Below are 26,541 nucleotides of genomic sequence, written 5' to 3'. Positions count from 1 at the left end.
CATCTTGAACGACAACACCCGTAGGTATTTGTTCAGTACACGCAGGTCTAGAATAGGGCGGAGCCCGCCGTCCTTCTTTGGCACAAGGAAGTATTTGGAGTAGAACCCCTGGTCGGTCAGAGCAGGGTCTACTAGTTGAATGGCACGCTTCTTGAGCAATGCCTGTATTTCTGCATTTAGAGCTGAGGACTGAACCGAGTCCTTCACTGCAGTTACCACCACTCCCCTGAAGGGGGGGGGGTTTAACCGGAATTGAAGGGTGTACCCGGTGATTATAGTTTTGCGCACCCAGATGTCATTGGTGCATTGTTGCCAGAACAGGAGCTGTGGAACAGTGTAGGGGTGGGTTAACGGCTGCCGGGGTTTCTCAGGGCTGCTTAGGCTGCGCTCGCTCACGAGGGGCCTGACCAGAGCCACGAGGACGTGGTCTGCTACCTCCTCTGGGGCGCCACCCTCCGCGCTGCGGTCTCGCAAATGCGGGTTGGCTGCGTGCTGCAAACCCCGAGGGGGCGGTTTTACTGCCCTGTGGGTGCGCCTGCTGCTGCGGCGGCGCCCTGCGCCATTGGCGCTCCTGCGGCCGCCTTGGCTGGAAAGGCTTGCTTGGCCACATCTTAGCCAACTGCTGCGACGCCTCACGCGCCTTGACGGAGCGTTGCAGCATCTCCTCCACCGCTGGGCCAAACGTGTGCCCCGGGGATATAGGAGCATCTAACAACGGGGCCTTATCAGGCTCCTGTACCCTGGCCTGTGAGAGCCATAGCTGCCTCCTTGCTACTACTAGGGAAGCAATGCTCCTGCCCTGTGCTCGCGCATTTAGCTGAGCCAGCCTGACCAAAAGCTGTGCAACTGCACCCAGCTCGGTCCTGAGCCCGACGGGTGGGGACTCAGGCAGGTCGCGAATCAGCGCCGCCTGGTAGACTGTCAGGAGGCTGGCTACGTTGGACAGTCTAACTGCCTCTGTAGCCGCGGCATAACCCTTTTTTAGGTGGGCCTCCGTAATCCTACACTGCCTGTTAGGGCAGGAAGGGTCCTTAGCCAGCCCCGAAAGTGTCGGCGTCTTTACTAGCGCGGCGAACGTGGCGCCCACTGGCGGAAACCACGCCAGCCCAGCTTTGCTCGCCCCGTGCATGGTGAAGGCCGAAGCCTTGCGAGAAGTCGCAGGGGCGGAGGCCGGTGCTCCCCAGGTGGACTGCACCTCCTTAATAAAATCCGGGAATGCCGGGAGCATCCTGGACTGAAGGGGCGGAGCCGATGGCAATTCAAACAGAGAGCGACGTGTTGGCTCTGATGCGGGCCAGTCCACGCCTAGATGGCGGGCTGCCCTCTCCACCACTGACCAGATAGGGTCATTAGTATCCAGCACTTCAGGGTCGTCCTGCACAGAGTGCTGGGATGCCACCTCAGGCTCTGTGTCTTCAAAGAGCGGGTCTGCATCAGATGCGTCCCTTGAGACAGCATCGGCGTCCCACTCTACTTCCTGGGGAACTGGTGGAGGAACCATTGGCTGACTAGCGCTGGGTCCGGTAACCATCTCTGGGGCCCGAGGCGCCACGTTCGCTAGAGTCATGAGGAGGGATTGTTGTCCCATCATGAGCTCCATGAACTGCGACATCTTGGAGGTGAGCTCAGCCACCCCAGATGTGTCTTGATGCCGTCTACCCCTTCGAGGGGAGCGGGAGTGTCTTCTCCGGCGAGGCGATCGAGATCTGGATCGCGACTCTCGACGGGGGCGAGCCCCGCGAGAGGAGGGGCTGCGGGAACGTTCCCGAGCACGCCTAATTGGTGACCTTTGACCAGCTGTAAGCTGGGAAGATGGGCTCATAGGCTGAGACGTCGCCGGCAGCGACACGATAGACGATGGTGGGGCCGAGACGGTGTGGGACGAGCCCGAAGATGGGGAACAACCTCCCACCGCCTTCCTAGCTCTCTGGAGTAGGGTGCGTGTTTGAAACCCTGCACATAGCTGGCAGTATGCCCTGTCTGCCAGGGCAGATGCTGCATGGTCCGGCCCTAAACATGCGACACAGTCCTCATGAGGGTCGCTGGCAGGCAACTTGGCCTGACAGGTCACACAACGGTGGAACCCAGACATATTGACGTCAAAGACGAGAGCGAGGTGCGCGTCGTCGAGCACCGAAGCGCTGGGCACCAAGCGTCAAGCACCTGATGTGCGTGCGTCGAGCGTCGAGCGTCGAGGCGCCGAGCACCGAGCGTCGAGCGTCGAGCACCGAGCGTCGAGCACCGAGGTGCGTTGAGGGTGCGTGCACCGAGCGTCGAGCGCCGAGCGCCGAGCGTCGAGGCGCGTGCGTCGAGCGTCGAGGGTGCGTGCGTCGAGGCGCCAAGCGTCGAGCACCGAGCGTCGAGCACCGAAGCGTCGAGCGTCGAGCACCGAGCGTCGAGCACCGAGGTGCGTCGAGGGTGCGTGCACCGAGCGTCGAGAGTCGAGCACCGAGCGTCGAGCACCGACGTTGATGGGAACGTGCACCGAGCGTCGAGCACCGAGCGCCGAAGCGTCGAGCGTCGAGCACTGAGCCCCAAGTGCAGAGGCACTAAGCACCAAGCGCAGAAGCGCTGCACAAAGCGCCGAAGCGCTGCACCAAGCGCACAAGCGCTGACACCAAAAGCGCCGGAGCGCGAGCGCCGAAGCGCGAGTACCGAGCGTGGAACGCAAGCACAGACGCCTAAGCGTCAGCTGACCCGCCAAGCGGAGACGCAAAGTGCTGGTACAGTGTCTGGTGCTGTGCAATACCTACCTGAAGGGGCTGGGGATTTTGCACGTTGGTGGTTGTCTTCCTCTGTATAGTGAAGGGAAAACTTTTTTTTTTTTTTTTTTGTGGACGCTGCAAAGGGAAAGGGAGTGTAGTGCAATACCACGTGGCGGGAACGCGCCGCGGGGGGGGGGGGGGGGGGGTGGACACTGCAGAGCAGACTACCCGCACACACACACGGTATAGCCTAAGCTACCCGCACACACACACGGTATAGCCTAAGCTAGACCGAGGATGCAATTGCGCGTGGCCAAGGCCAACGCAACACGCGTCCGACACACAATGTAATATATAATAAATATATAATTACACAATAATACGATATATATAGAATATATATATATAAAAAACCCACACATTAAATAATAAAAGAACAGAGGAAAGACGGGGAGACCACGAAGAACGCAATGCCGAAGCAAAGCGAAAAGGAATATATAATGTAAACACAAAATATATCCTAAAATAATACAAATACACAATAATAACAATAATAACTGAAATAAACTCGGAGAAGGGGATAAACCAGCTTCTCAAGCCTAAGCTTAGTGAGTACAATCAGTTAAATTAGCTCTAAGTCCTACCGCTACTGATGCTGAAGGCAAAAGAGGAAGTGACTCTCCGCGCGCTGCGTATAGTAAGCTCCCAATCGGGCGGGCTTACACGGCAGCTTGCGCGGAGGCCTATCGGCAGCTTTGACATAAAGCTCAGCCAATCCCTACTGCCTGACGGCAATGTCCCATACCTTGATGGTTATTTTCGACTTGAAAGGGAACCAAAAGGTGTGGGGACATTTACCTGCTGCTGGAACACTTTTAATATAACAAAACAAAATTGATGAGACCGGGATTTAACCACACGTCTCAGAGCTTTATTCAACAGACTAGCTCTCGAATTATCCAACACTTTGCTTTTGGAATATACTCACACGGCTGTAACACCGCAGACACAGACAAAGCGCGTCTCCAGAACACTCATCTACAGCAGCAGCACACCGAATCTCAGGTCCCACGCACCTGTCGGTACTTCCGCTCTCACCCCGCGTCAAAGAAAGAAACTTTCGCCCGACAGCCCGGCTAGCTCAGTCGGTAGAGCATGAGACTCTTAATCTCAGGGTCGTGGGTTCGAGCCCCACGTTGGGCGTCCTTTTTAAATACAAATTGTAGATGTTTCTTCGAGGCAACGGAGCAATGTCTGATTCTGTTCACATTGTATAAAGTATTGCAACACAATTACTTATTGGTCATTGTAATATAGCAATTGCAATTGTAAAATGCGTGCATCCTTTAAAGCTATACCGATATTGAAATAAAGAATCTTACTTTTGTGGGTTGGCTTCAATCTGTTTCTTTTTTTACACTTGTCATTACATCATTCATGGAGCAAGTTAGTATGTGCGTAATAAACCCAATCGGGCCTTGATACAATAGACAACCCTAGTCCGTGCTGAAATGAAATAATGCGGTTTTCTACTAAAGCAAACACAGCTTGTCAGAATGGCCGAGTGGTCTAAGGCGCCAGACTCAAGGACGCTGTCTTTCCAAAGAATTGTGTGTTCTGGTCTCCGAATGGAGGCGTGGGTTCAAATCCCACTTCTGACAGTTCACTTTTACTTATTTTTTAAATGAATCAATTTGTTCATTTTACTATAAAAGATTGTTTCAATGAAATCAACAGCTGATACGAAACTCTTGTCAGCACTCAATACCATTTTAATTTCCATTTTAAATCGGACTAAAATAGCGTTCCTAACTCAGATTGCATTTTTGTTGTAAACAGACTACTTGTCGAAGTCACTGAAAAATATTTTGTGTAGAAACATGTGTTATTTAACTAAAGATTGTTTTAATATTTCAAATAACATATTACTTTGAAAAACATCTCCGACTGCCACTGGATCGTGGTCTCAGGCTGGGATGCGGACCATTGAGAACACTATAAACTATCTATTAGTGGAAGTAGCTTACATGAGAAATGCCCTCGTTTAACATGCTAGGATGATCGACTTCGGTATTCTCCAACTGCTGTTTACATTTTCTAACACGTTATGAGGACGAATACAAAGGTTGACAGCTTCCTTGTAAGTGGGGGTAAGCACAAGTTATTTTCAGATGTAATGTCTATTTTAAACTCAATCTAGTCCTGCGTAGTGCAAAAGACATTGCTATATTTTTATATTAGTCAAGCCCTATTTAAAGTGTTCTTAAATTGTTTTGACATTAGCAATGATCAATTTAAATGTGGTTATTGATTTAAACAACTGAACAATTGTGGGCTAGATGCTTTCTTTTTTCTACGTTTCTACCGGAATGAGATACACACTCAAAATGTGTCCCCTTCCTTCAGCAACCCCCGACTGAAGATTGAAGTGGTCATTCCTTGCAGCGAGTAGGTTCCCGATAACAACACTCATTGTCAGCTCGGTGCTGAGAAGAAAACACTGCCACTCCTCCTGGTGGATACCGAGACCAATCCCTTCAAAACGTGTTTCATTCTAGAAATGATCCTTGCAAATATAGTCTTAACTTTTATTAGCAGACCGTCGCCCCCAACTGGCAAGCTCTACTTCATATGAAACAATGACTGGGCAACAACGAGGTTTTACATTAACAATACAAACTAACTCGAGACAGCCAAGCCGTTAAAGCATACCTTAAGTTTGTCGCGTGATACAAAAGCAAGTATTGGCATTTTTGCATCGTCTGCCTCGTCAAACAAGCTCGAGCCACAGCACACAGCGCTGCTGCATCGGGACACAGATTGTGGATTTATAAGCGACTGAATAAACGAGCTGACACTACTTTTTAAAGAAATTGAAAACATACCTCTAGTCGAAATATTTGCTATTTAGTTAATTAAATTATTATTTTTTTAAATTTGCAATCACAGACTACATTGCCAAAATAAAAATTAAAAAACAACTGACAATCTGATTTGCTCGTATCAAGCTGCGATGAAGCCTATGAGAATCCCTGGCACCGTTAAAGGGGAATTAGCTCAAATGGTAGAGCGCTCGCTTAGCATGCGAGAAGTAGCGGGATCGATGCCCGCATTCTCCAAATAATTTTAAAGTATCTGCGTATTTTGTCCCGGCGCATTATGGAGATAAATACAAAGTGTGACAATTCTTTGTAACAGAGACGCCCACCATGCATGTGTATTTTAATGCACAGTCTGCTCATTTGTAATAATCCCCGGACTGAAAAACTGCAGCGCGTGATATTTTGTAGGTCTTCTTATCTCCTATGTCCGCTAACGCTAGGCACAACGTGCCCGAGTGCTGTAGCAGCAGCCATGAAGCAAGTTAGTTTTTCAGTAGAAATAAATCTTTTGTGTATGGGTGTTTTGAAAAGATCAGTTAAATAGCTACGTATTTTGAAATAAGGATGTATTCATTATTATGAACGTTGGCCGAAAGGATATTGTATTATTATTTCCCAAGTGTGCTTGACTTGTACAAATCTGATAGAGTTTCAACAAAGGCATTTGACTTGGGTTCATTATTTAGCCTATACTGCCATCTGCAGCATTACTGCGGGTGTCGTTTGCTTCTTTTGACAATAATACGGCTGTTTTCACGGAAAACCGTGCGAGCATGTAGCCGTGGCTGAGTTGTTAAGGCGATGGACTTAAAATCCATTGGGGTTTCCCCGCGCTGGTTCGAATCCTGCCGACTACGTAAGCTTTGTTTTTAATTGATTGTATGTGTTCTTTGTTAATGCATGTTTAAAGCTCAGGAAGTCTGAAATATTACTGGTTGTACTTCATATCGCTTCGGTTCATTTTGTTAAAGAATGTTCATTTTGGCACCATTACAAATGCTGTGGTTTCTTTAAATAAGAAAAGCCGTGGCCCGTACGGGGATCGAACCCGCGACCTTGACGTTATTAGCATCGCGCTCTAACCAACTGAGCTAACCGTCCACACACTCAAAACTTGATACTAGAACCCGAGGAAAATAAGTCCTGCGGACATTATGATTGTTCTACCAAGATGTTCTCATGTTAAACTGAACAATATCACATTCAAAGTATTGGAAAGGCATAATTAGAGGCCTCGTCATAATAAGGCAGTTTAACAGTGTGAAGGATGTGGTGAGGTGCAGGCTTGCGGTGACTTTCTCTCATTTAACGACCTTGCGATTTGAATACTAACAAGAAAAACAAATCAAATTACCAAGCATTCGGTGGACGTTTTAAGAAATAAATAAACAAACAGATTTGTCAGAAGTGGAATTCGAACCCACGCCTCCAGAGAGACTGCGACCTGAACGCAGCGCCTTAGACCGCTCGGCCATCCTGACTTACACCGACGACTTTGCACAACACTGCAGTACACTGCTGAACCTCCAATGTCTGACGCTACAGTAAATCACATGGTGTGTGCGTGAACTTATTCTTTATCTGTTTATATTAAGGAGGGCGACCTGTTTCGTTACATTCTATATGGGATCACAAGGACACTCCTCTTACAGACAGAAAATATACGGCAAACAGAGCGATCGCTTCACGGTTAGAAACAAATCAGAACAGTCTGTTAGCAAATTAACTTCATGAAAAAACCACACAGGCATTACATAAATGTTACAGATATGTTTCGTAGACACAAAAGTTGTAACATAATTGAGTACATTTGTAAACTATCCGCCTTTAACAGACATTATCTCACATTATCTCTAGTTTCAAACGCATTATCACACGCGGCACAATTACGACATGTAAAAAATCCAGTATATTTGTCCAGTACACCTAGATCTCTCGAACATTAAAATGAGTCAGCCATTAAAAAAACACTGTCCGTGTTCATTTCTGTGTATATGACATTGTCTATACACAATACCTGCCATGTAAGCCTATTGGTATCAAACCGATCACAATTAATGTGATCCGTGTTTTCAGTCAGATTGATAGTTTTAATCAATCATCGAAAAAGCAGCAGTGCTTTGCAACTGTAGTTCGTCTTGCGTACCTTTTGGTAAGATACCCACTCAGAACGTGTCCGCTTCCTCCAGCCCCCTAAGGAACACTGGAGCGGTCATCAATAACAGGGAGCAGTTGGCCAAAAAACAACACTCGCTGTCTCCTTCAGGCTCAAAAACGAACACTCTCACTCTTCCTCGTGGATAGCGAGTCCAAACACTTTATAAACGCATTTCGCTGGCAAATCACTATAGAAATGATCCCGGAAAGTATTGTTTTATGGGCAAGTGGCCGACCGTCTCCCTCCAACTCTGAGTGGCACCGGTAGCTGTGCCACTGACAAATAAACAGGAGCTTTCATATAATGCAATTGCTGTTGCCCAGTGAGGTGTTACAACAACATTTCAAACTCATTCCAAACTGCAGGCGGTTAAAAGCTTAATTGGGTTCAAGTTTCTCGTATGATTTAAAAAGTAGGAGCCAGTTGCCTCATTTGCATTGTCTGCCTTCCTCCTTTGCACTGTGAAGTCTATCAAATTTGTGCTTAAAATCTGAATACGATTCCCATTTGAATCGTGTATATTTGGTTTCCATTTTAGCAATATGCATACACACTGTTCTGTTGAGCTCCCAAGGTGTTATGTAATAAAACACCATAATCGGTTAGCACGTTCGGCTGTTAATCGAAATTTTGGTGTTTCAAGCCCACGCAGAGATGATGCTTTTTGCCTTTCTTTATCGCATTAGAAAATTGCACTATAATACGTTTTTATTTCCTCCAATTACACTAAAGAAAAAGTGTGCTTTTTTTAATTCAAAAAATTAATTAAGAACAAATAACCCTAGTCGTGCTGTTTACAAAAACCCGGTATCGAAGCAGGGACCGTTACAGTCTAACGCTCTCCCAACTGAGCTATTTCAGCTTGACGCGATGTTGCTATCGAGACAGCATTCTTTTCGTCAATCGCCTTTTTGTCAAGCCAGTAAACCTGCATGTAATGAGAAACGTTCAACAGTTCGGAAACACCACAATAGAATCCAATGCCTTTGCAAATGTGTTTCCAAACTGTTAGTTTTTCTCCCAAATGCGGTTTCTCAAAAAATGATTTTGCCTACTTTTTATTATTATTATTACTTTTTCCAGAGTAAGACCAAAAGGCAAACATCCAGGAAATAGTTAAACACTGCTACAGCGCTTGAACTGTCTCAACAAACGTTTAGCTCTAAAACGTGTACATTAAAAGTCTATTAACATCTTTAACACAATCATCTGTGTTCCAATATCGGTTAATCCACATGGTGATCAATAAAGTGAATGCTGGCTTTGTTCACATATTGGCAAGACGTTTTCACGATTCACGCATATTCTGAACAAGCACACTAGAATATGGAAGTATTCTGGAAGGAAGTAACTGTGGAATGTGCAATGAAACTTTGTCCATAGGAGAAAATGGAATTACCAAGATCCATCATAACTGTTTTTAGAGTCAGCCCCTGACATTTGAGAATGGTGATTGCATGAGCACCAATGACTGGGAACTGCTCTCGAACAATGTAGACTCTATCCATGATTTCAAACTTTGAGCATAAATGTTGAAAGGTATGGGTGACTCCATTGTTGAATGTGATGGTTATGGTTTTGAGCATACTTGTGTTTTCCAGATAGTAGGAAATTGATGAGACCAGTGACAATGTCAATGTTCTTGCGAATGTGCTTAATACAAATGCAAATGTGATACATTTACTACCAAACTAAATATTTGACAAGTGCTAAATGGACTTCAAATACTTTCCCATACAACAAATGTTAATTTATTAACATGAATTTGGCAGAGGCCTTTATCCAAGGTGACATACAAGGAAAGCAGTTTATATAATAACAACATAAACATAAACACAGTAATCACGTAGTTCATAATAATTAACAGGTATGTACCAATATAGGATGCAAATTACATAAAACAGTGTTTCCCAATCTTGGTCCTGAGGACCCAGTGTTTGTTGATTTGTGTTCCAACTGAGCTTTAAATTACGAATTCAACCCTCAATTGAATGAATAAAATGTCTAATCAGAGCATTTGAATTATTTGTAGTAATGGCTGGCTGCACAGGTCTCAATTAACACTAATCTAGGACTACCTAATGTTAACTCAGGTAAGGTAGTCCAAGATTAGTGCTGATCAGGGTTTGTGAAAGCAGCCAAAAGCGTTGGATATTTCAAGTTATTTCTAACATTGTATTAAGTCACTAATTGTTAGTTCTATTGGGGGATCAATTTAATAAATGAGAACTCAGTTGGAACACAAACAGCAGACACAGTGGCCCCGCAGGACCAGGTTTGTGAAAAACAGACATAAATGATGATGATATATATATACAGTGCCTTGCGAAAGTATTCGGCCCCCTTGAACTTTGCGACCTTTTGCCACATTTTAGGCTTCAAACATAAAGATATGAAACTCTAATTTTTTGTGAAGAATCAACAACAAGTGGGACACAATCATGAAGTGGAACGAAATTCATTGGATATTTCAAACTTTTTTAACAAATAAAAAACTGAAAAATTGGGCGTGCAAAATTATTCAGCCCCCTTAAGTTAATACTTTGTAGCGCCACCTTTTGCTGCGATTACAGCTGTAAGTCGCTTGGGGTATGTCTCTATCAGTTTTGCACATCGAGAGAATGAAATTTTTGCCCATTCCTCCTTGCAAAACAGCTCGAGCTCAGTGAGGTTGGATGGAGAGCATTTGTGAACAGCAGTTTTCAGTTCTTTCCACAGATTCTCGATTGGATTCAGGTCTGGACTTTGACTTGGCCATTCTAACACCTGGATATGTTTATTTGTGAACCATTCCATTGTAGATTTTGCTTTATGTTTTGGATCATTGTCTTGTTGGAAGACAAATCTCCGTCCCAGTCTCAGGTCTTTTGCAGACTCCATCAGGTTTTCTTCCAGAATGGTCCTGTATTTGGCTCCATCCATCTTCCCATCAATTTTAACCATCTTCCCTGTCCCTGCTGAAGAAAAGCAGGCCCAAACCATGATGCTGCCACCACCATGTTTGACAGTGGGGATGGTGTGTTCAGGGTGATGAGCTGTGTTGCTTTTACTCCAAACATAACGTTTTGCATTGTTGCCAAAAAGTTTGATTTTGGTTTCATCTGACCAGAGCACCTTCTTCCACATGTTTGGTGTGTCTCCCAGGTGGCTTGTGGCAAACTGTAAACGACACTTTTTATGGATATCTTTAAGAAATGGCTTTCCTCTTGCCACTCTTCCATAAAGGCCAGATTTGTGCAGTATACGACTGATTGTTGTCCTATGGACAGAGTCTCCCACCTCAGCTGTAGATCTCTGCCGTTCATCCAGAGTGATCATGGTCCTCTTGGCTGCATCTCTGATCAGTCTTCTCCTTGTATGAGCTGAAAGTTTAGAGGGACGGCCAGGTCTTGGTAGATTTGCAGTGGTCTGATACTCCTTCCATTTCAATATTATTGCTTGCACAGTGCTCCTTGGGATGTTTAAAGCTTGGGAAATCTTTTTGTATCCAAATCCGGCTTTAAACTTCTCCACAACAGTATCTCGGACCTGCCTGGTGTGTTCCTTGTTCTTCATGATGCTCTCTGCGCTTTAAACAGACCTCTGAGACTATCACAGTGCAGGTGCATTTATACGGAGACTTGATTACACACAGGTGGATTCTATTTATCATCATTAGTCATTTAGGTCAACATTGGATCATTCAGAGATCCTCACTGAACTTCTGGAGAGAGTTTGCTGCACTGAAAGTAAAGGGGCAGAATAATTTTGCACGCCCAATTTTTCAGTTTTTTATTTATTAAAAAAGTTTGAAATATCCAATAAATTTCGTTCCACTTCATGATTGTGTCCCACTTGTTGTTGATTCTTCACAAAAAATTACAGTTTCATATCTTTATGTTTGAAGCCTGAAATGTGGCAAAAGGTCGCAAAGTTCAAGGGGGCCGAATACTTTCGCAAGGCACTGTATATATATATATATATATATTTATATATGTGTGTATTGCACAATTATTATTTTTACTTGTTTTGTTTGTTATGTTTAATAAACATGAAGTTCTATAAAGTGTCCTTTAGTTTGCATCTTTCAGGTTGATCAACTTTACCAGCAATACTGAAGTCTCCCTACTTTATTATGAGCATTATTATTGAAAAGTGTTTAAAATTGAAATATTTTTGAAGCTTTCCCATGAATTGAAATTAAAATGCAAATTCTTATATTTTAGAATATACAAATACCAAGTCAAGTGCAAATAGTTCAACAGATTGCATTTAAGTTATTATTATTTATCTTTTAGCAGACACCCTTATCCAGGGCAACTTACAATAGTCACAATTATATCACATTATGTTTACATACAATTACCAATTTATCCAGGTTATCTATATTAGGTAAAATACCTTGCTCAAGGGTACAACAGCAGTGTCCCTCACCCGTGATTGAACCCACAACCTTCCGGTCAAGAGTCCAGGTATAATGAGGTAGAAACACTGCTGTTTTGGAATAGAGCACTTTTTTTACTATACACACATTCCATTTACATACAAACGTTTCACACGTCTGTGGTTTTACAGACGAGGATGAAGTTGGCTTCTCATTCGCTCAGCTTCTTATTCGCTGGCTTTTAGTGTATAAATGTATTTGTCTACCTTGAAGAAGTAGCCTTGAATTTAACTAGTTAAATCACATTGGGCCGCTGATTTCTCTGGCCGTACCTGACAAGGGGCAACCCCTCTGCAAGCCCCACTTATATTTAGCGCGGCCCAACGTGGTTTACTGGGGAAGCGGGCAAACATGCTACATATGCCAATCACTCAGCTTCTTATTTGCTCTTTATGTATCTACATTGAATAAGTAGCCTTGCATTTAACGGGTTAAATCACGTTGGGCCACCAATTTCTCTGCAGATACCCAGCGAGGGGCACCCCCTCTGCAAGCTACACCTGTATTTATCCTGGCTCAGCGTGGTTTACTAGGGCAGAACAGCGAGTACACTTCCCGCATATGCCAATCGCTCAGCTTCTTATTTGCTCTTTATGTATCTAAATACAAGTGTAGCTTGCAGAGGGGGTGCCCCTCACTGGGTACCTGCAGAGAAATTGGTGGCCCAATGTGATTTAACCCGTTAAATGCAAGGCTACTTATTCAATGTAGATACATAAAGAGCGAATAAGAAGCTGAGCGATTGGCATATGTAGCATGTTTGCCCGCTGTTCTTCCCCAGTAAACCACGTTGGGCCGCGCTAAATATAAGTGGGGCTTGCAGAGGGGTTGCCCCTTGTCAGGTACCGGCAGAGAAATCGGCAGCCCAAAGTGATTTAACCCTTTAAATGCAAGGTTACTTCTTCAACATAGACAAATACATTTATGCACTTAAAAGCTTGCAAATAATAAGCTGGCGAATAAGCCAACTTCAGCCTTGTGTTTTACGTGTAAATGTATGAAAAGAAGACAGACGTAGCCATAATACAGTCAAATGTAATGTCACTTCTGTTAATGTTACAATCTGCTAATTCACATCAAATTGAAATGTCCCGGCCTGAATATAATGCATGCTGTGACTGATGTTTTGTGTTTTTAAAATGTATTAATGATCAATGCATTGCTGAGTTTGTTGCACTCACATATCAGGTGGTGTCTGGAATGATCCAAATGCAATTAAAACAGCGGTGGAGGCATGAAATAAATATATTTATAACTTCTCTTATGCAATTATTTCAATAGTGATTAATACCCTTTGCGGTCCATTTCAATAAATTAAAAGTAAATCAGCTCATTTTTGCTGTTGAATCTAATATTTGTTAATAATACAAGTAAAACTTCAAAGAAAAGTTTGAAGTATTTGGTATTGTCAGGCAGTCTCCCATCCAAGTACCAATTATTATTATTTTTTTATTTTATTTTAGCAGGCACACTTATCCAGGCCAACTTACAATTGTGACATACAATTACCCATTTATACAGTCGGGTGTTTTACTGGACCAATCTAGATAAAGCAGCAATGTGTCCCCCACATGTGATTGAACTCACAAACGTCCAATCAAGAACAAAGTGCTTTAACCGCTACTCCATAGATGCTGCAAGCGACGGATTACTTGTGTCTCGTTGTATAAGGCCACGGAAAACTCACGATTTCATGTATTTGATTGCCTACCGTGAAAAATGTAAATATTGTTGATTTCTGCCTGAGGTATGAAATCAGATTCCGAAACATGTCAATTCCATCAAATTCTGTGGATGCAGCACAAGCAGTTTCTGCATATGGACAGGTTTTTACACAACAAAGACAAAGCACGAGTATTGCAACTGTAACAAGATGTACCATTATTATTATTTATTTTAGCACAGCAGCAGTGTCCCCCACCTGGTATTGAACACACGACCTCTGGTCAAGAGTCCAAAGCCTTAACCAGTACTCCACACTGCTGCCCATGCTGGCCTTTAAAAAATAACTAGTTTTCTGCTCATGGACCAGATCATTTGTGTGTGTCAGAGTGCGTGTGCGTGTGTGTGTGCGTGTGCGTGTGAGAGAGCATGCTTGCGTGCGCGCGCATATATAATTTAGTGTGTGTAAAGAAAAACGGTTTTGTCACTTGCATTAAATTCTGTTTTTAACATTTAGTTTTTCAAAGTCAGCATAGCGCTATACAACACAGTCCGTTTAATTACTGTATGAACATAGCATACAAGTTTTAAATGTTTACAAAACTCGACAATGTTGCCGAATTTGTCATTCAAACTTGTTTTGTTTTAATCAGTTTTGTCTGCTTGTTTGTTTGTTACATTTTAAAAGATTGTTTGTAAACGTTACTATGTAAATGTTGACTCAGTAGCTACCATTAAATGTTTCAAACTCGGTGACTTTCTTTGCTCTTTATTTATACACTTATAATATAAACGTATTCATTTCTACATTTATTTATTTTAAAATATTTATTTCTAAATGTATTTATTACTCAATGCATTTGTTTAAATCATTTATTTATTTCTACCAAATAAATTATTCCTTTATTTATTTTTAATTAAACGAGGAACTACAATTTATCAGAGATCAGAGATTTAGACAAGGAAGCTACATGCCACTCTTGTGTGAAATTCCATTATATGGTATCTACCAAACAAACAGGAAACTAGAAATTTTCAAACAGGAAATCGAAAATTTCTAGAATCGAGTAGCTCCTTTGTGTTTTCAGCGAAAGCTGGTCAGGCTTGGATGTAAGCTTAAAAAATGAATGCATTTCAACAACTGTGCAGTGGCGCAGCCGGCTAAAGTCGTGTGCTCACCAAACACGTCATGTTGCAAGTTCAATCCACTGTATTTTTTTCCCTCCTGCGATATGTGCTGTTTTAAAACATAAATAATGTGTTTAATATAAATGGTGTAGATATCAAACTGCCTGCACACCCTGGTTTGTTTTGACGCTGACCAACATGTGGAATCACATGATTGGTAGATGTCCAGTTATTTAGCTTTTCTGTTTGAATAGACGCTACACACCCTTAAAAAGTAGACGGAAGTGGAAGGAGAATAACAATTTTACCTTAGTTTGACGACTTATATCTCATTGTGTATAAGAGGTATGTACGTTTTTTTCACATTTGAGGTAAGAAAGTTTCAGACTTTTGATACTGGTACAGATGGTAATTTTAAGTGATTTAGTTTTGCCGCTGCAACATGATGAAAACAGCTAAACTCTGAGCTGTTTAGAGTTTCAAAGTTTTTCTAACTTGTACGAGGAACTACCGTTCCTCTCAATACTGCCTTTTGAACTGTTTGAAACGGGACTGTGTAAGATTGTACATTCTGACGTACTTTATTGAAGAACATACATTTTCTGCAAACATTTTTTTTTTATTCATTTTTTCTTACAACAGAACTGCTATTGATTTTCTTGTTTTTTTTATTTAAAACGAACTGTGCTACTGAACACTATTCTAAAACAGACCTTTCCAGTGAACTTTTTTTTTTTTTTTTGAAGACAGATTGTGGCACTGGATTGGACTGAGCTAAAGAGTGTTTTTTGTGTCGATTTTTTTCTAAAAAAGAGAAAAAGAGGTGTTAAAATGAAACAGTAAATGAAAGAAATACTGTGTTAATTGTACTAGAAAAACTGTTTACACTGCTATTGACTTTTTTGTGCAGTGAAAGTGCCGATTGAGTACCGATGTGTAGCTTGAAATGTTAAAGTCTTCAGTGTTCAAATTTAGACTTCCAGCTTTTCTCCCCAAGTGGAAATAATTTCTGTTGGTGAAAAAACAGTAACACAAAAACAAAGCAAAGTTTTAATTTGATTTCATGCTGCAATAAAGAGTTTTTTTTTTTTTTGTTTACAGCTGTTGAGTTGTGAAGCTAAGGTTTCTTTTAAACTGCTGTTTAGGGGATATCTTTAAACAAAAGGTTATTTCCTATTATCACTGACGTGATGGTTGTAACCAGGTCCCGTGATAGACAACCCCACGTTACACTATCAAAAACAATATCCATGTAGCCTAACTCCCCCCTCTCCAGCATCTGCTAAAGATCGCTCTGTACAGTACGTGTCTGTTGTTATTTTTACATTTGGTTTTATTTTGTTTAATAATTCACTGATGTTGAAAAAAGAATGTATTTAAAAGTAGGCTGTGGGTTTTGAAATTAAATGAAAACCCCTTGAACTAATTACCGGTGTGGTGATATTTTGCGGTACGCGTTAAAACGTGATACGCTGTGCATTGTGCTTGCCAGGGCTGGCAAATGATTTTAGCTCAGAAAACAAACAAGCGCCCATCTGAATGGGGTACAAAGTTATTTTTAATATCTTTTTTCACAATTCAGCAAATGTGTGTGATTTTAACTGATGAGCAACACATTGGGTTTTCTAAAATTGCAAATATTGTAGTGGTGTCAAGAAGGACGCAAGACAAGTGGCCATCTCCCGAATTTAATTAAGTGATTAATTTTGTTGATAATCGGGAGATGGTCACCTGCATAAGAGCCTGCAGCTCTCTACCCTCGGGGTGGGTGTATGAGGAGCGAGATTGGAGAGAGCGAGGAGAGAGAAAACAAGCTTTAAAATATACAGGAACAGTGACAGCGACTGCCCAGCCTGACCTGTATTTATATTTTGTGTTTGTGATTTGTTTTATTTAAAATATTTATTTGTGCTCTGTGAGCAAGTTTCTTTTTGTTTAAACCTTTTATTTATTTTTGTATTTGAATAAATGGCGCGCCGCATCATTTACTTTGATCTGCAGTACTGGTGTGTTTCCTTCCTGCTTCTGACCTGACGTCACAGCCCAGCCATTCTGTCACATCGCCCCAGAGTCAAACTAATCTTCTCGTAGCCGTTCCACTCTGTCGCTAATGTTAACCACCAGCAGACCACCACAGAAAAAAAGTTTAGAAACTTTGGGGAATGTTACAAATGTTTGCTTCATTGAAGGCACCTCTGCAGTGGAGTGGCCCTCCGGCGCCTTGATTGGCCTCCCCTGCTAGAGATTGAATGAGACAAATGAACAATATTATTATTATTATTATTATTATTATTATTATTATTATTATTATTTATTTCTTAGCAGACACCCTTATCCAGGGCGACTTACAATTGTTACAAGATATCACATTATTATTACATACAATTACCCATTATACAGTTGGGTTTTTACTGGAGCAATCTAGGTAAAGTACCTTGCTCAAGGTTACAGCAGCAGTTTGTACTACCCTCCGGTCAAGAGTTCAGAGCCCTAACCACTACTCCACACTGCTGCCCTATAATCCACTAGGTGTTGCATATGCTCCCATTGTTTGTACACTATGACAATTACCAATTTCTTCATGAGAAGCTAAATGAAAGATGTTACTGTTGCTTTTAGTAATGTGTGAATCCTCAATGCTATCACATGGTGGTGACATTGTGGAGCAGTGGCTGCCTGTTACTTCAACAGGTGAGAGCAGAAGTTCTTTTACTTTCCTGTCATACAGATTAGTGCTTTGAGCAGAGCTTTGTGAAGCACTCCCTATCAGCTTGTGCTTTTGTCATAACAAGGAAACTCACAGCAGGGATTTTTATAATCTGAAAGCTACACTGCCTTGGATAAGCAGTGGTTCAGGGATGAAAATGTGTATGATTTTAATGTTATTTGGTCTAATTCTTAATTAGTAACCAAATCCCCATTTCTGGTGCGTATCAGAATTCATGAATTCAATCCATAGTAAATAACTTGAATTGTTCTGCTTCTAAGATTCCTCTGGGTGTTTGTGCTGAACAATAAGCCAGTGCTGGAGCAATGATTTTAAAGGCATGCATAAAGGGGCAATGCTAATTGATTAATGGCAGATTGTTATAAATGCAAACATTTTTCTAAATAAAAAATATTAGAAGTTTTTTTTAAGCATGTGGATCTTTTCTTTCTCCATACACGTCCCTCATGTAAAATCATTTTTTAGTTCACGTTTAATGCACCTGGCAGTCTAGAAGTGTAATTAAAACATACATTGGGAAGTAAATAATCCTCTATAGGTTTTAGCTTTACCATGTGATAGTGTTTTTTTTTTCCTTTGAAGAGAGCAAGTCACTGAATGTAAAATGGAATTTCATTCACAAGTGATCCAGTTCCAGCAGCACAACCCATCAGCTCTGGGTACAATTCTAAAGCAGCTCCAGTATGTCTAAAAAATGATTTATTCCAAGTGGTTGTATTTGAATGTCTTAACAATGACCAAATATCTCATTAAAATACACTGCCTTCAAAGTTGAAGTTGTTCTGATGACATGCACAACCAAGGGCACTGCCTGAGTTCAACACAGCTGAAAATCCCAGAGAGAAATCCACACAGGCAGTAAAAAATAAAACATTAATAATAATAATAATAATAATAATAATAATAATAATAATAACACAACTTGGAAATTATGTGTTAATGATTAGAAACATTTATAATTAATTTGAATATAAGAACAACACTGATAAAATGAAAATGCTAACTAAACTTTAAAAGGGGAGCAGCATTCAGATCATGCAGTAGTAACATTCAGTGTCAGCAATGTATTTCCGGTGCTTAAAACTCCACTGCCATTAGTGCCAGAAACACGGTTCGGTGCTTTTACTGATTTTTCCCCTCTGATCCTTCTGAGAAGAGAGATTGTTGCTCTTTTTCAAGGATTCAACCAAACTTATCTGACCCATTTGTTCATTACTACCACTAAATAAACAGCATGATTCTATATGCTTAAAATGTGTGTTTCGCTTCAACACACTGATGAAGCTGATTTTTTGCAAACCAATGGTACGCACAGTGTGCATGTGGCTGCCGACCTCAATGGTCATGTGAGTAGTCCAGACCCAGTGAGAAACTATCAGCATCTATGGTTGCTGATAAAAAAATAGAATCTAGCACCATATGGCCAAATTTGCACGCTGGGGTGGATGGCTGTGTGCAAACAATCTTCCCAGGAACACAGTGTTTAAAGACACACATTGCAAACCAGTTCCCACACAGGACAGGAAAACCCTCCACAAGGTAATCCTGTCTGTCAGTGAATGGGATCACAGCTGCTTTAACTAATGATGAACAATCTGCTGTCCATTTGTTTCATTCAGATGGACTTGCTGAGCAAAGACATCTATACAGGATCAGCCCTGAGCTCCTCACACTGTCCCATTGAGTCGTGTATTTAGGATCAGCCCTGAGCTCCTCACACTGTCCCATTGATTTGTGTATTTAGGATCAGCCCTGAGCTCCTCACACTGTCCCATTGAGTCGTGTATTTAGGATCAGCCCTGAGCTCCTCACACTGTCCCATTGATTTGTGTATTTAGGATCAGCCCTGAGCTCCTCACACTGTCCCATTGATTCGTGTATTTAGGATCAGCCCTGAGCTCCTCACACTGTCCCATTGATTTGTGTATTTAGGATCAGCCCTGAGCTCCTCACACTGTCCCATTGATTCGTGTAATTAGGATCAGCCCTGAGCTCCTCACACTGTCCCATTGATTTGTGTATTTAGGATCAGCCCTGAGCTCCTCACACTGCCCCACTGATTCATGTATTTATTATATTGATACAGAATGCAGCTCTATTCCAGTTGCTACAGATACTTCAAACATGCACAATGGATTCTTCATATTTTAAAGCAGCACATTGTCCACATCTGGAATTGGAGATATAGCTTTCGAGAATTTAAACCAGTGGAACCACCCTCAAGTTTACTCAACCTCTCCATTTAAAAATGATAGAGAACACAACTTCACAAGGTGACTTATTTTATACACAGTTAACTCCCCCCCACCACACCTTTAGAAGTTGTCTCCAAAGATATGAAACAATCAAACAAACACATTGCTTTATTAATACAAGCTTTAATAACTAAGAACTGCATGAAAATAGGCTTAGCAGCTAAGTAGAAAATTCATTTGCATTGTACAATTGTTATTTTAGTGAGTTCATCTCTTTGGAAGAAAAATGCCTTTTACTGAGTTTACTAAAAAAAACACATACCACCTCACCTCAAGTTGTCCAATAAAGGACAGGTTATAAGTGTACATACAGGCTAAAAGTGAACATACAGGTCAGAAGTGTACGTACAGTACAGTGTTCATTTGTATCAACAGCATCAACACAATCCATAGTTTGTTATACATGTTGAAAATGCTTTTATACAGTATAAAAAGTAAAACACATCTAGTGCTCACTATATGACTTTTTTTGCAATAGGTGAGAAGAATGATTTCATGCATGCAAATATCAGGGCATTGAAAAGCAAGCACAGTATGTCTCAATCACGTGTACGTTTGTTCCACACTTCAACCTTCATTACTGACCTGCCGGCGGGAGACATTGTGGCTTTTATTTCAACAGCTTCCCCAGTAAACTCTATGAGCCCAGCTGTTGCTTGTTTTCTGATGAAACCCTTCCCCCCCTCGTTATACATTTGATTGTATAAGGCATGATCACAGGACGTTCCTACACTAATGGCCCCTATAGCGAACCAGTTTTCATACAAATTGTAATCATATGGTACAGAAAACATCATGGCAATGCATTCGACAGGATCATTGTTCTTGATGACATCGTAGGTTAAGACACCCACACTTCCACATGCTGTATCACTGGTTTTGCTGAAGGAACACACGGCTGTGTTTTTTTCTTTGATGGTTGGCTGAGGAGGATCTACGTTATATCCACTGAACATGTAAATCCTGATGAAAAAAAGAACAGCATTACAATGATCATACGAGGGAACTGTATCTAGCAAGCCAAGATCTGTACTGCTAGAGTACCTGTGTACCTGTCCCTGTTTACTGGGGAACCCTGAGCTCGTAACAAAGGTACATTCTGTAACAGTCATTTCTGAATGGGCAGGAAGAATGGGCCAAGCTGTTTACAGTAACTGCACACTTCTGTCCTCACTGTGCCAGCAAAGATACAAGCAATGATTGGATTTTGCTGGATGCCTATTAGTTACCTGATTTTTCTTTTTTTAACTTTAATTTGTTATAAATAGCACTTTTTAAAATGTTATTTAAGCAATGTATGCATAAAGCTGCTGGAATATTATGGGTACCATTGACTAAATATTAACTGTCTTGTTACTGTGAGTGACCTTGTATTAAATATGACTGATTCAATTAGATTGGACTAAAACTGTAACAACATTTCCAAGGTATGTTGCAGCAATGCCCACCCATAACATACAGTGCTGTGAAAAATTGTTTGATGTCTGATTTTCTGCATTTTTGCATATTTTTAACACTGAATGTTATTAGATCTTCAACCAAAACCGAATATTAGATAAAAGAGAGAAAGTTATGCAACACCCAATGCCCCCGTGTGAAAAAGTAATCACCCCCTTAGACTCAATAACTGGTTACACCACCTTTAGCAGCAATAACTGCAACCAAACGCTTCCTGTAGTTATTGATTCGTCTCTCACAGCGCCGTGGAGGAATTTTGGTCCACTCCTCCATGCAGAACTGCTTCAACTCAGTGACATTTGTGGGTTTTGAAGCATGAACTGCTCGTTTCAGGTCCTGCCACAACATCTCAATGGGGTTTAGGTCTGGACTTTAATAGGCCATTCCAAAACTTTAAATGTGTTGTTCTTCAACCATTCTGATGTAGACTTGCTTGTGTGTTTCATATCATTGTCTTGCTGCATTTATTTTTATTTCTTAGCAGACACCCTTATCCAGGGTGACTTACAATTGTTACAAGATATCACATTATTTTTACATACAATTACATAATTTTTTTACACATTATTTTTACTAACAATTACCCATTTATACAGTTGGGTTTTTACTGGAGCAATCTAGGTAAAGTACCTTGCTTAAGGGTACAGCAGCAGTGTTCCCCACCTGGGATTGAACCCACAACTCTCCAGTCAAGAGTCCAGAGCCCTAACCACTACTCCACACTGCTGCATGACCCAGCTGCGTTTCAGCTAAGCTCACAGATGGATGGCCTGACATTCTCCTGTAGAATTATCTGATACAGAGCAGAATTCATGGTTCCTTCAATGATGGCAAGGCGTCCAGGTCCTCATGCAGCAAAGCATCCCCAAACCATGACACTACCACCACCATGCTTGACCGTTGGTATGAGGTTCTTACTGTGGAATGCAGTGTTTGGTTTTCGCCAGACATAACGGGGCCCATGTAAGCCAAAAAGTTCCACTTTTGACTCATCTGTCCATAGAACATTGTTCCAGAACTCATCCAGGTGCTTTTTGGCAAACTTGAGACGAGCATTCATGTTCTTCTTAGTGAGCAACGGTTTCCGCCTTGCTACTCTGCCATGAATCCCATTTTTGCCCAGTGTCTTTCTGATGGTGGAGTCATGAACCTTGACCTCAGCCAAGGCGAGAGAGGCCTGCAGATCCCTGGATATTGTTCTAGGGTTCTTTATGACTTCCTGGACGATTTTACGCCTTGCTCTTGGAGAGATTTTGGCAGGACGGCCACTCCTGGGAAGATTCACTACTGTCCCAAACGTTTTCAATTTGGACAATATGGCTCTGACTGTGGTTTGGTGGAGCCCCAGAGCCTTAGAAATGGCTTTGTAACCCATTCCAGACTGATAGGCATCAACAACTTCACTCTGATGGTAAGGACCAAAGTTAGTCAGATTTATATTGGGCAGGGCTGGCCCAAATCAGGCCTGGTTGTTAACCAAAGTACTCAAACAGCTGACCCTTATTATCCCTTTAATTGGGTTGAGTTAACTAGGGGGGGCAATAACTTTTTCACACCTTAAGATTGCATGTTTGATTACCTTGCACACCAAACAAATGAAAAAAACACCAAACTTTGGTGTCATTCTTTCTCTCAGACTCCCTCTATATACGACTACAACCCACAAAAAATCTGACCAAATACAATGTGGAAAATGTGCAAAAATGCAGAAAATCAGACAGGGGCCAAATACTTTTTCACTGCACTGTAGGTACTGGTGGGCCATTCGATTACAGGTTTAACAGAGAACTGATTGATGAAGTGCTGTAGGATCTGGGGACAGATGCAATCCACAATTCTATTGGATAGATGGACAGAACGATTCAGGATTGGTTTGTAGATTCACAGTTTGCATATCATCCTATCAAATCAAGCAGGAGCCTGAGAGACTGAAGCAATGCAGAGCCCAATACAGCCATGTCTAAGAGAACACAGTCTTTGTGTTGCAGTACATGTATGTGTTTCAATATATAGCATATTTATTTTAAATAATGCAATAAAAATGAAAATGCAGATGGCTAATCTAGCAGGATTGAATTAAATCTTCTATATGGGCCTGATTGTGATGAAACTCAGTAAAACAAAATGCAAAGTGCTTTAATAGTCCTATAAAAATGGTACCTGTGTACAGAGCATGCTGGCAATAGGGAAAATTAATACAGGTGCGTAACTTTGTCTGCTCCCACATCATTATAAATTCAGTTATTTGCTAATCCAATACATCACTCAAAAAGCTGAAGTCGTTAGATTTCATCTACATCGATATTATTGTAGTTGACAGCTTTACAAAATGTGACTAACGACTAAATCAAAGGAGGTTATGATTTGGTTGTATAATGCACTAGTGAGCTTTCACTTAGAGGACTGTGTCCAGTACTGGTCACCACAGTACCTGAGGGACACTGTGGCCCTGGAGAGAGTCCAGTGAAGAGAAGCAGACTAATCCCATCATGTCTTAGAGGAATTAGAAGATGGGCAGAAGTCTATAAAATCTTAAAACGAGTTGACAAAGTTAACACTAACGAATACTCTGAAGCGCAGCTCATAATCCAGGTTCCCTGTACTGGTGGTCATGTTTTTGATGCTGAATCACTTGGATCCTTCAATACCCAATTCGACAAAGTCAACTAGCTACTAGGAACTGGACGCCTGTATATGTGCTGAATAGCTTCCTCTCACTCGTGCATGTTCTTAAGTTCCAACAGAGAGGAACCCTCAGTTTATCCAATTTGCTAACAGAACTTCTTAAGCAAAAGCTTACAGTGCAGATATAGTATAGGTTTAATGTTGTTTTTCTGGTTTGTTAGTGTTTGGTTTTGTATCATGTTTGTGTACTTCTGAGCTAGAATTGTTAATTTCTAAAGATTCCATGCATATATCCCACTGTGTATCAAATGAATGCATTATCAAGAATAGACCGATTTCATTTTCAAAGCAAGCAATGTTATTTATTCTGTGTAATTATAGGACAAATGAAACAATTTGGCTTCCCTGCAGAACAGCTTTTTTAAAATTCTGTATTATTATAAAAATAATTCTTCAGTGAAATTAAAAAAATAAAATGCCAAACAGCCTTCGGTGTCAACAAAAAGTAGGATAATGATCACTTACCTTGGGTTTGTTAGAGAGAAATCACAGTTGTTTTGAATTGAAATAGTAACATTTCTGTTTGTCTGTATATTTCTGGAGATTTGCTCTGCTGTTACTCCTAGAAACGAGGCTCCAGCTATAGCTGCTGACACTGCCATCTTCACGCTGTATCACTCGTGCTAAAATTCAAACAAATGCAAGTTTATTAGCTTATATATTATGATTTCCATTACATGAGAGTAGATGTTAAAACTTCATGCTGATTTGAACTCGGCTCTTGCCAAGATAAGCACCAACTAAGACGTAGCTTTACAGTAATCTAATGTGATTCATCTGTGTCTCCATCCATTTGCATTTCCTTCCATCTGATGATGTAGATCTCCTTCTGGCTGGTGTTGATGGCTGAAGTGTAATGCTGGCTCCAGGGATCAGCTTATTTTGCCTCAGAATCGGTGGCGGCAGTGGCAGGGGTGGACATTTTACATAGGATATCATGGGTTATCGTTTGCAAAATGTCCATCTCCGTCAACGTCACCACACTATTTTTCATAAAATAATTTTCAGAATAATTTTCCTAGTGCTATGAAAATTGCCTACTTCTGTGGTACTGTAGTACTTTTTTAGTATGGCTTTATAAACCTTTGTAATGCTTGTCCTACTACAGAAGGTACTGTTTCTGTCATTGTATTGTGTATAAAGTGTTGTTTAATACTTGGCACTTTTCATCTGAATTACTGCAAGAACCAAGCAGCAGCACAAACACGTGGCTGAAGGACATGAAGATGAAAACTCAGTTTTACAATGTATGTTTTATTCTGTAAGAAAATGTACTATTTTTCAGTTACTTTTGTAACTGTTGAACACCTACACCTACCAAATATTAAAACAGAAGCCCTTTTTATTAAATGATAAAATGTAACATGTACACTATATTATAACTCCTAGTATTCACTAGTTAGGGTGGACAGTTCGATTAACTTTCAATGTGTGCACTTGATTGCTTCGGCTGCCTCTGCACCACATTTTCACAGGTGTTTAATGCTTTACTCAAAGGTCTGCCCCTTCTGGGAATTCCTTATTTATTGTTTTGATTTCAATTACACAAGAGTAGATGTTAAAACTTCATGCTGATTTGAACTCAGCTCTCGCCAGGATAAGCACCAACTAAGTCGTAGCTTTGCAGTAAACTAACGTGATCCATAGGTCACATTAGTTCACATTAGGTATCTCCATCCATTTGCGCTTCCTTCCATATGATGATGAAGATATCCTTCTGTCAGGTGTTGATGGCTGAAGTGTAATGCTGGCTCCAGGGATCAGCTTATTTTGCCTCCTTAGCGCATCAGCACACACAACAGCTGCGATGCTGGCTCCGGGGATCAACCACAGTGCGGTCTCCCCAGTGCATCAGCATGACAACTGTCTGGATTGAGGAAAGTAGGGTACATCTCTGGGGTCTTCAAGTGGGCACCTTCCATCCTCTGTGTTTCGTCGACTAGCCCACGACACCTCAAGAGGGCTCGACGGCGATTCTGGTGTCCCAGCATCACCCCCTCCGTCACCCACTCAACTCAGCCCAGCTTACTTACCCATACATCAGCGTTTCTTTCTTTCTATTGTGCTTGAGATCCCCAGCCAGTATCTATCCGTCTCAACCACAGTCAGTTGCTGCTCCTCTCTGCTGCTTCAGATAAGTTCTTCAACTCTTGGCCACCAAATCCGACATCTCTGAGAAACCGGGTTGTAGAGTGTGCCACAAATCCTCGACAACCCACCTCCACTGGGTAAACCCAGATTTTCCATCCTTGCTGTTCCACTTCAGTGGCTAGTTGAGCGTACCGCAGTTTCTTCCTCTCATACGCCTCATCTACAGCATCCTCCCATTGCACTGTTAACTCTACCAGGTGAACAAGGTGTGCTGATCCAGACCACAAGACAATATCTGGTCGAAGGTTAGTGGTGGCAATCTCAGGTGGAGAAATAAGCCATTGACCAACATCTGCCAGCATTTTC

General features: G+C 41.6%; 1 protein-coding gene and 7 non-coding genes across 8 annotated transcripts; 3 read left to right on the top strand and 5 right to left on the bottom strand.

The window, feature by feature from the left end:
• The first annotated feature begins 3,835 nt into the window (after positions 1-3,835).
• Positions 3,836-3,908, top strand: trnak-cuu (transfer RNA lysine (anticodon CUU)). Its single transcript has one exon. It is a non-coding gene; the product is annotated as a tRNA-Lys (tRNA).
• Positions 3,909-4,255: 347 nt separating this feature from the next.
• trnal-caa (transfer RNA leucine (anticodon CAA)) lies at positions 4,256-4,366 on the top strand. Its single transcript has 2 exons — positions 4,256-4,293; positions 4,321-4,366. It is a non-coding gene; the product is annotated as a tRNA-Leu (tRNA).
• Positions 4,367-5,082: 716 nt separating this feature from the next.
• On the bottom strand, positions 5,083-5,288 carry LOC131703573 (small nucleolar RNA U3). Its single transcript, XR_009310013.1, has one exon. It is a non-coding gene; the product is annotated as a small nucleolar RNA U3 (small nucleolar RNA).
• A 1,074-nt stretch (positions 5,289-6,362) lies between these two features.
• trnal-uaa (transfer RNA leucine (anticodon UAA)) lies at positions 6,363-6,444 on the top strand. The gene has a single exon. It is a non-coding gene; the product is annotated as a tRNA-Leu (tRNA).
• A 170-nt stretch (positions 6,445-6,614) lies between these two features.
• On the bottom strand, positions 6,615-6,688 carry trnai-aau (transfer RNA isoleucine (anticodon AAU)). Its single transcript has one exon. It is a non-coding gene; the product is annotated as a tRNA-Ile (tRNA).
• Positions 6,689-6,986: 298 nt separating this feature from the next.
• trnal-cag (transfer RNA leucine (anticodon CAG)) lies at positions 6,987-7,068 on the bottom strand. The gene has a single exon. It is a non-coding gene; the product is annotated as a tRNA-Leu (tRNA).
• Positions 7,069-7,747: 679 nt separating this feature from the next.
• LOC131703313 (small nucleolar RNA U3) lies at positions 7,748-7,963 on the bottom strand. Its single transcript, XR_009309777.1, has one exon. It is a non-coding gene; the product is annotated as a small nucleolar RNA U3 (small nucleolar RNA).
• Positions 7,964-20,054: 12,091 nt separating this feature from the next.
• LOC131703273 (DELTA-stichotoxin-Hcr4a-like) lies at positions 20,055-24,723 on the bottom strand. The gene is made up of 2 exons (XM_059006382.1): positions 24,550-24,723; positions 20,055-20,904 (listed from the first exon to the last, which is right to left on the bottom strand). The coding sequence occupies exons 1-2, from the start codon at positions 24,684-24,686 to the stop codon at positions 20,481-20,483; spliced, it is 561 nt and encodes a 186-aa protein (XP_058862365.1). The 5' UTR covers positions 24,687-24,723; the 3' UTR covers positions 20,055-20,480.
• Positions 24,724-26,541: the final 1,818 nt, after the last annotated feature.

Source organism: Acipenser ruthenus, chromosome 32 (assembly GCF_902713425.1).
Source record: "Acipenser ruthenus chromosome 32, fAciRut3.2 maternal haplotype, whole genome shotgun sequence".
Lineage (NCBI taxonomy): Eukaryota > Metazoa > Chordata > Actinopteri > Acipenseriformes > Acipenseridae > Acipenser > Acipenser ruthenus.
This window is presented reverse-complemented; position numbering and strand designations above follow the sequence as displayed.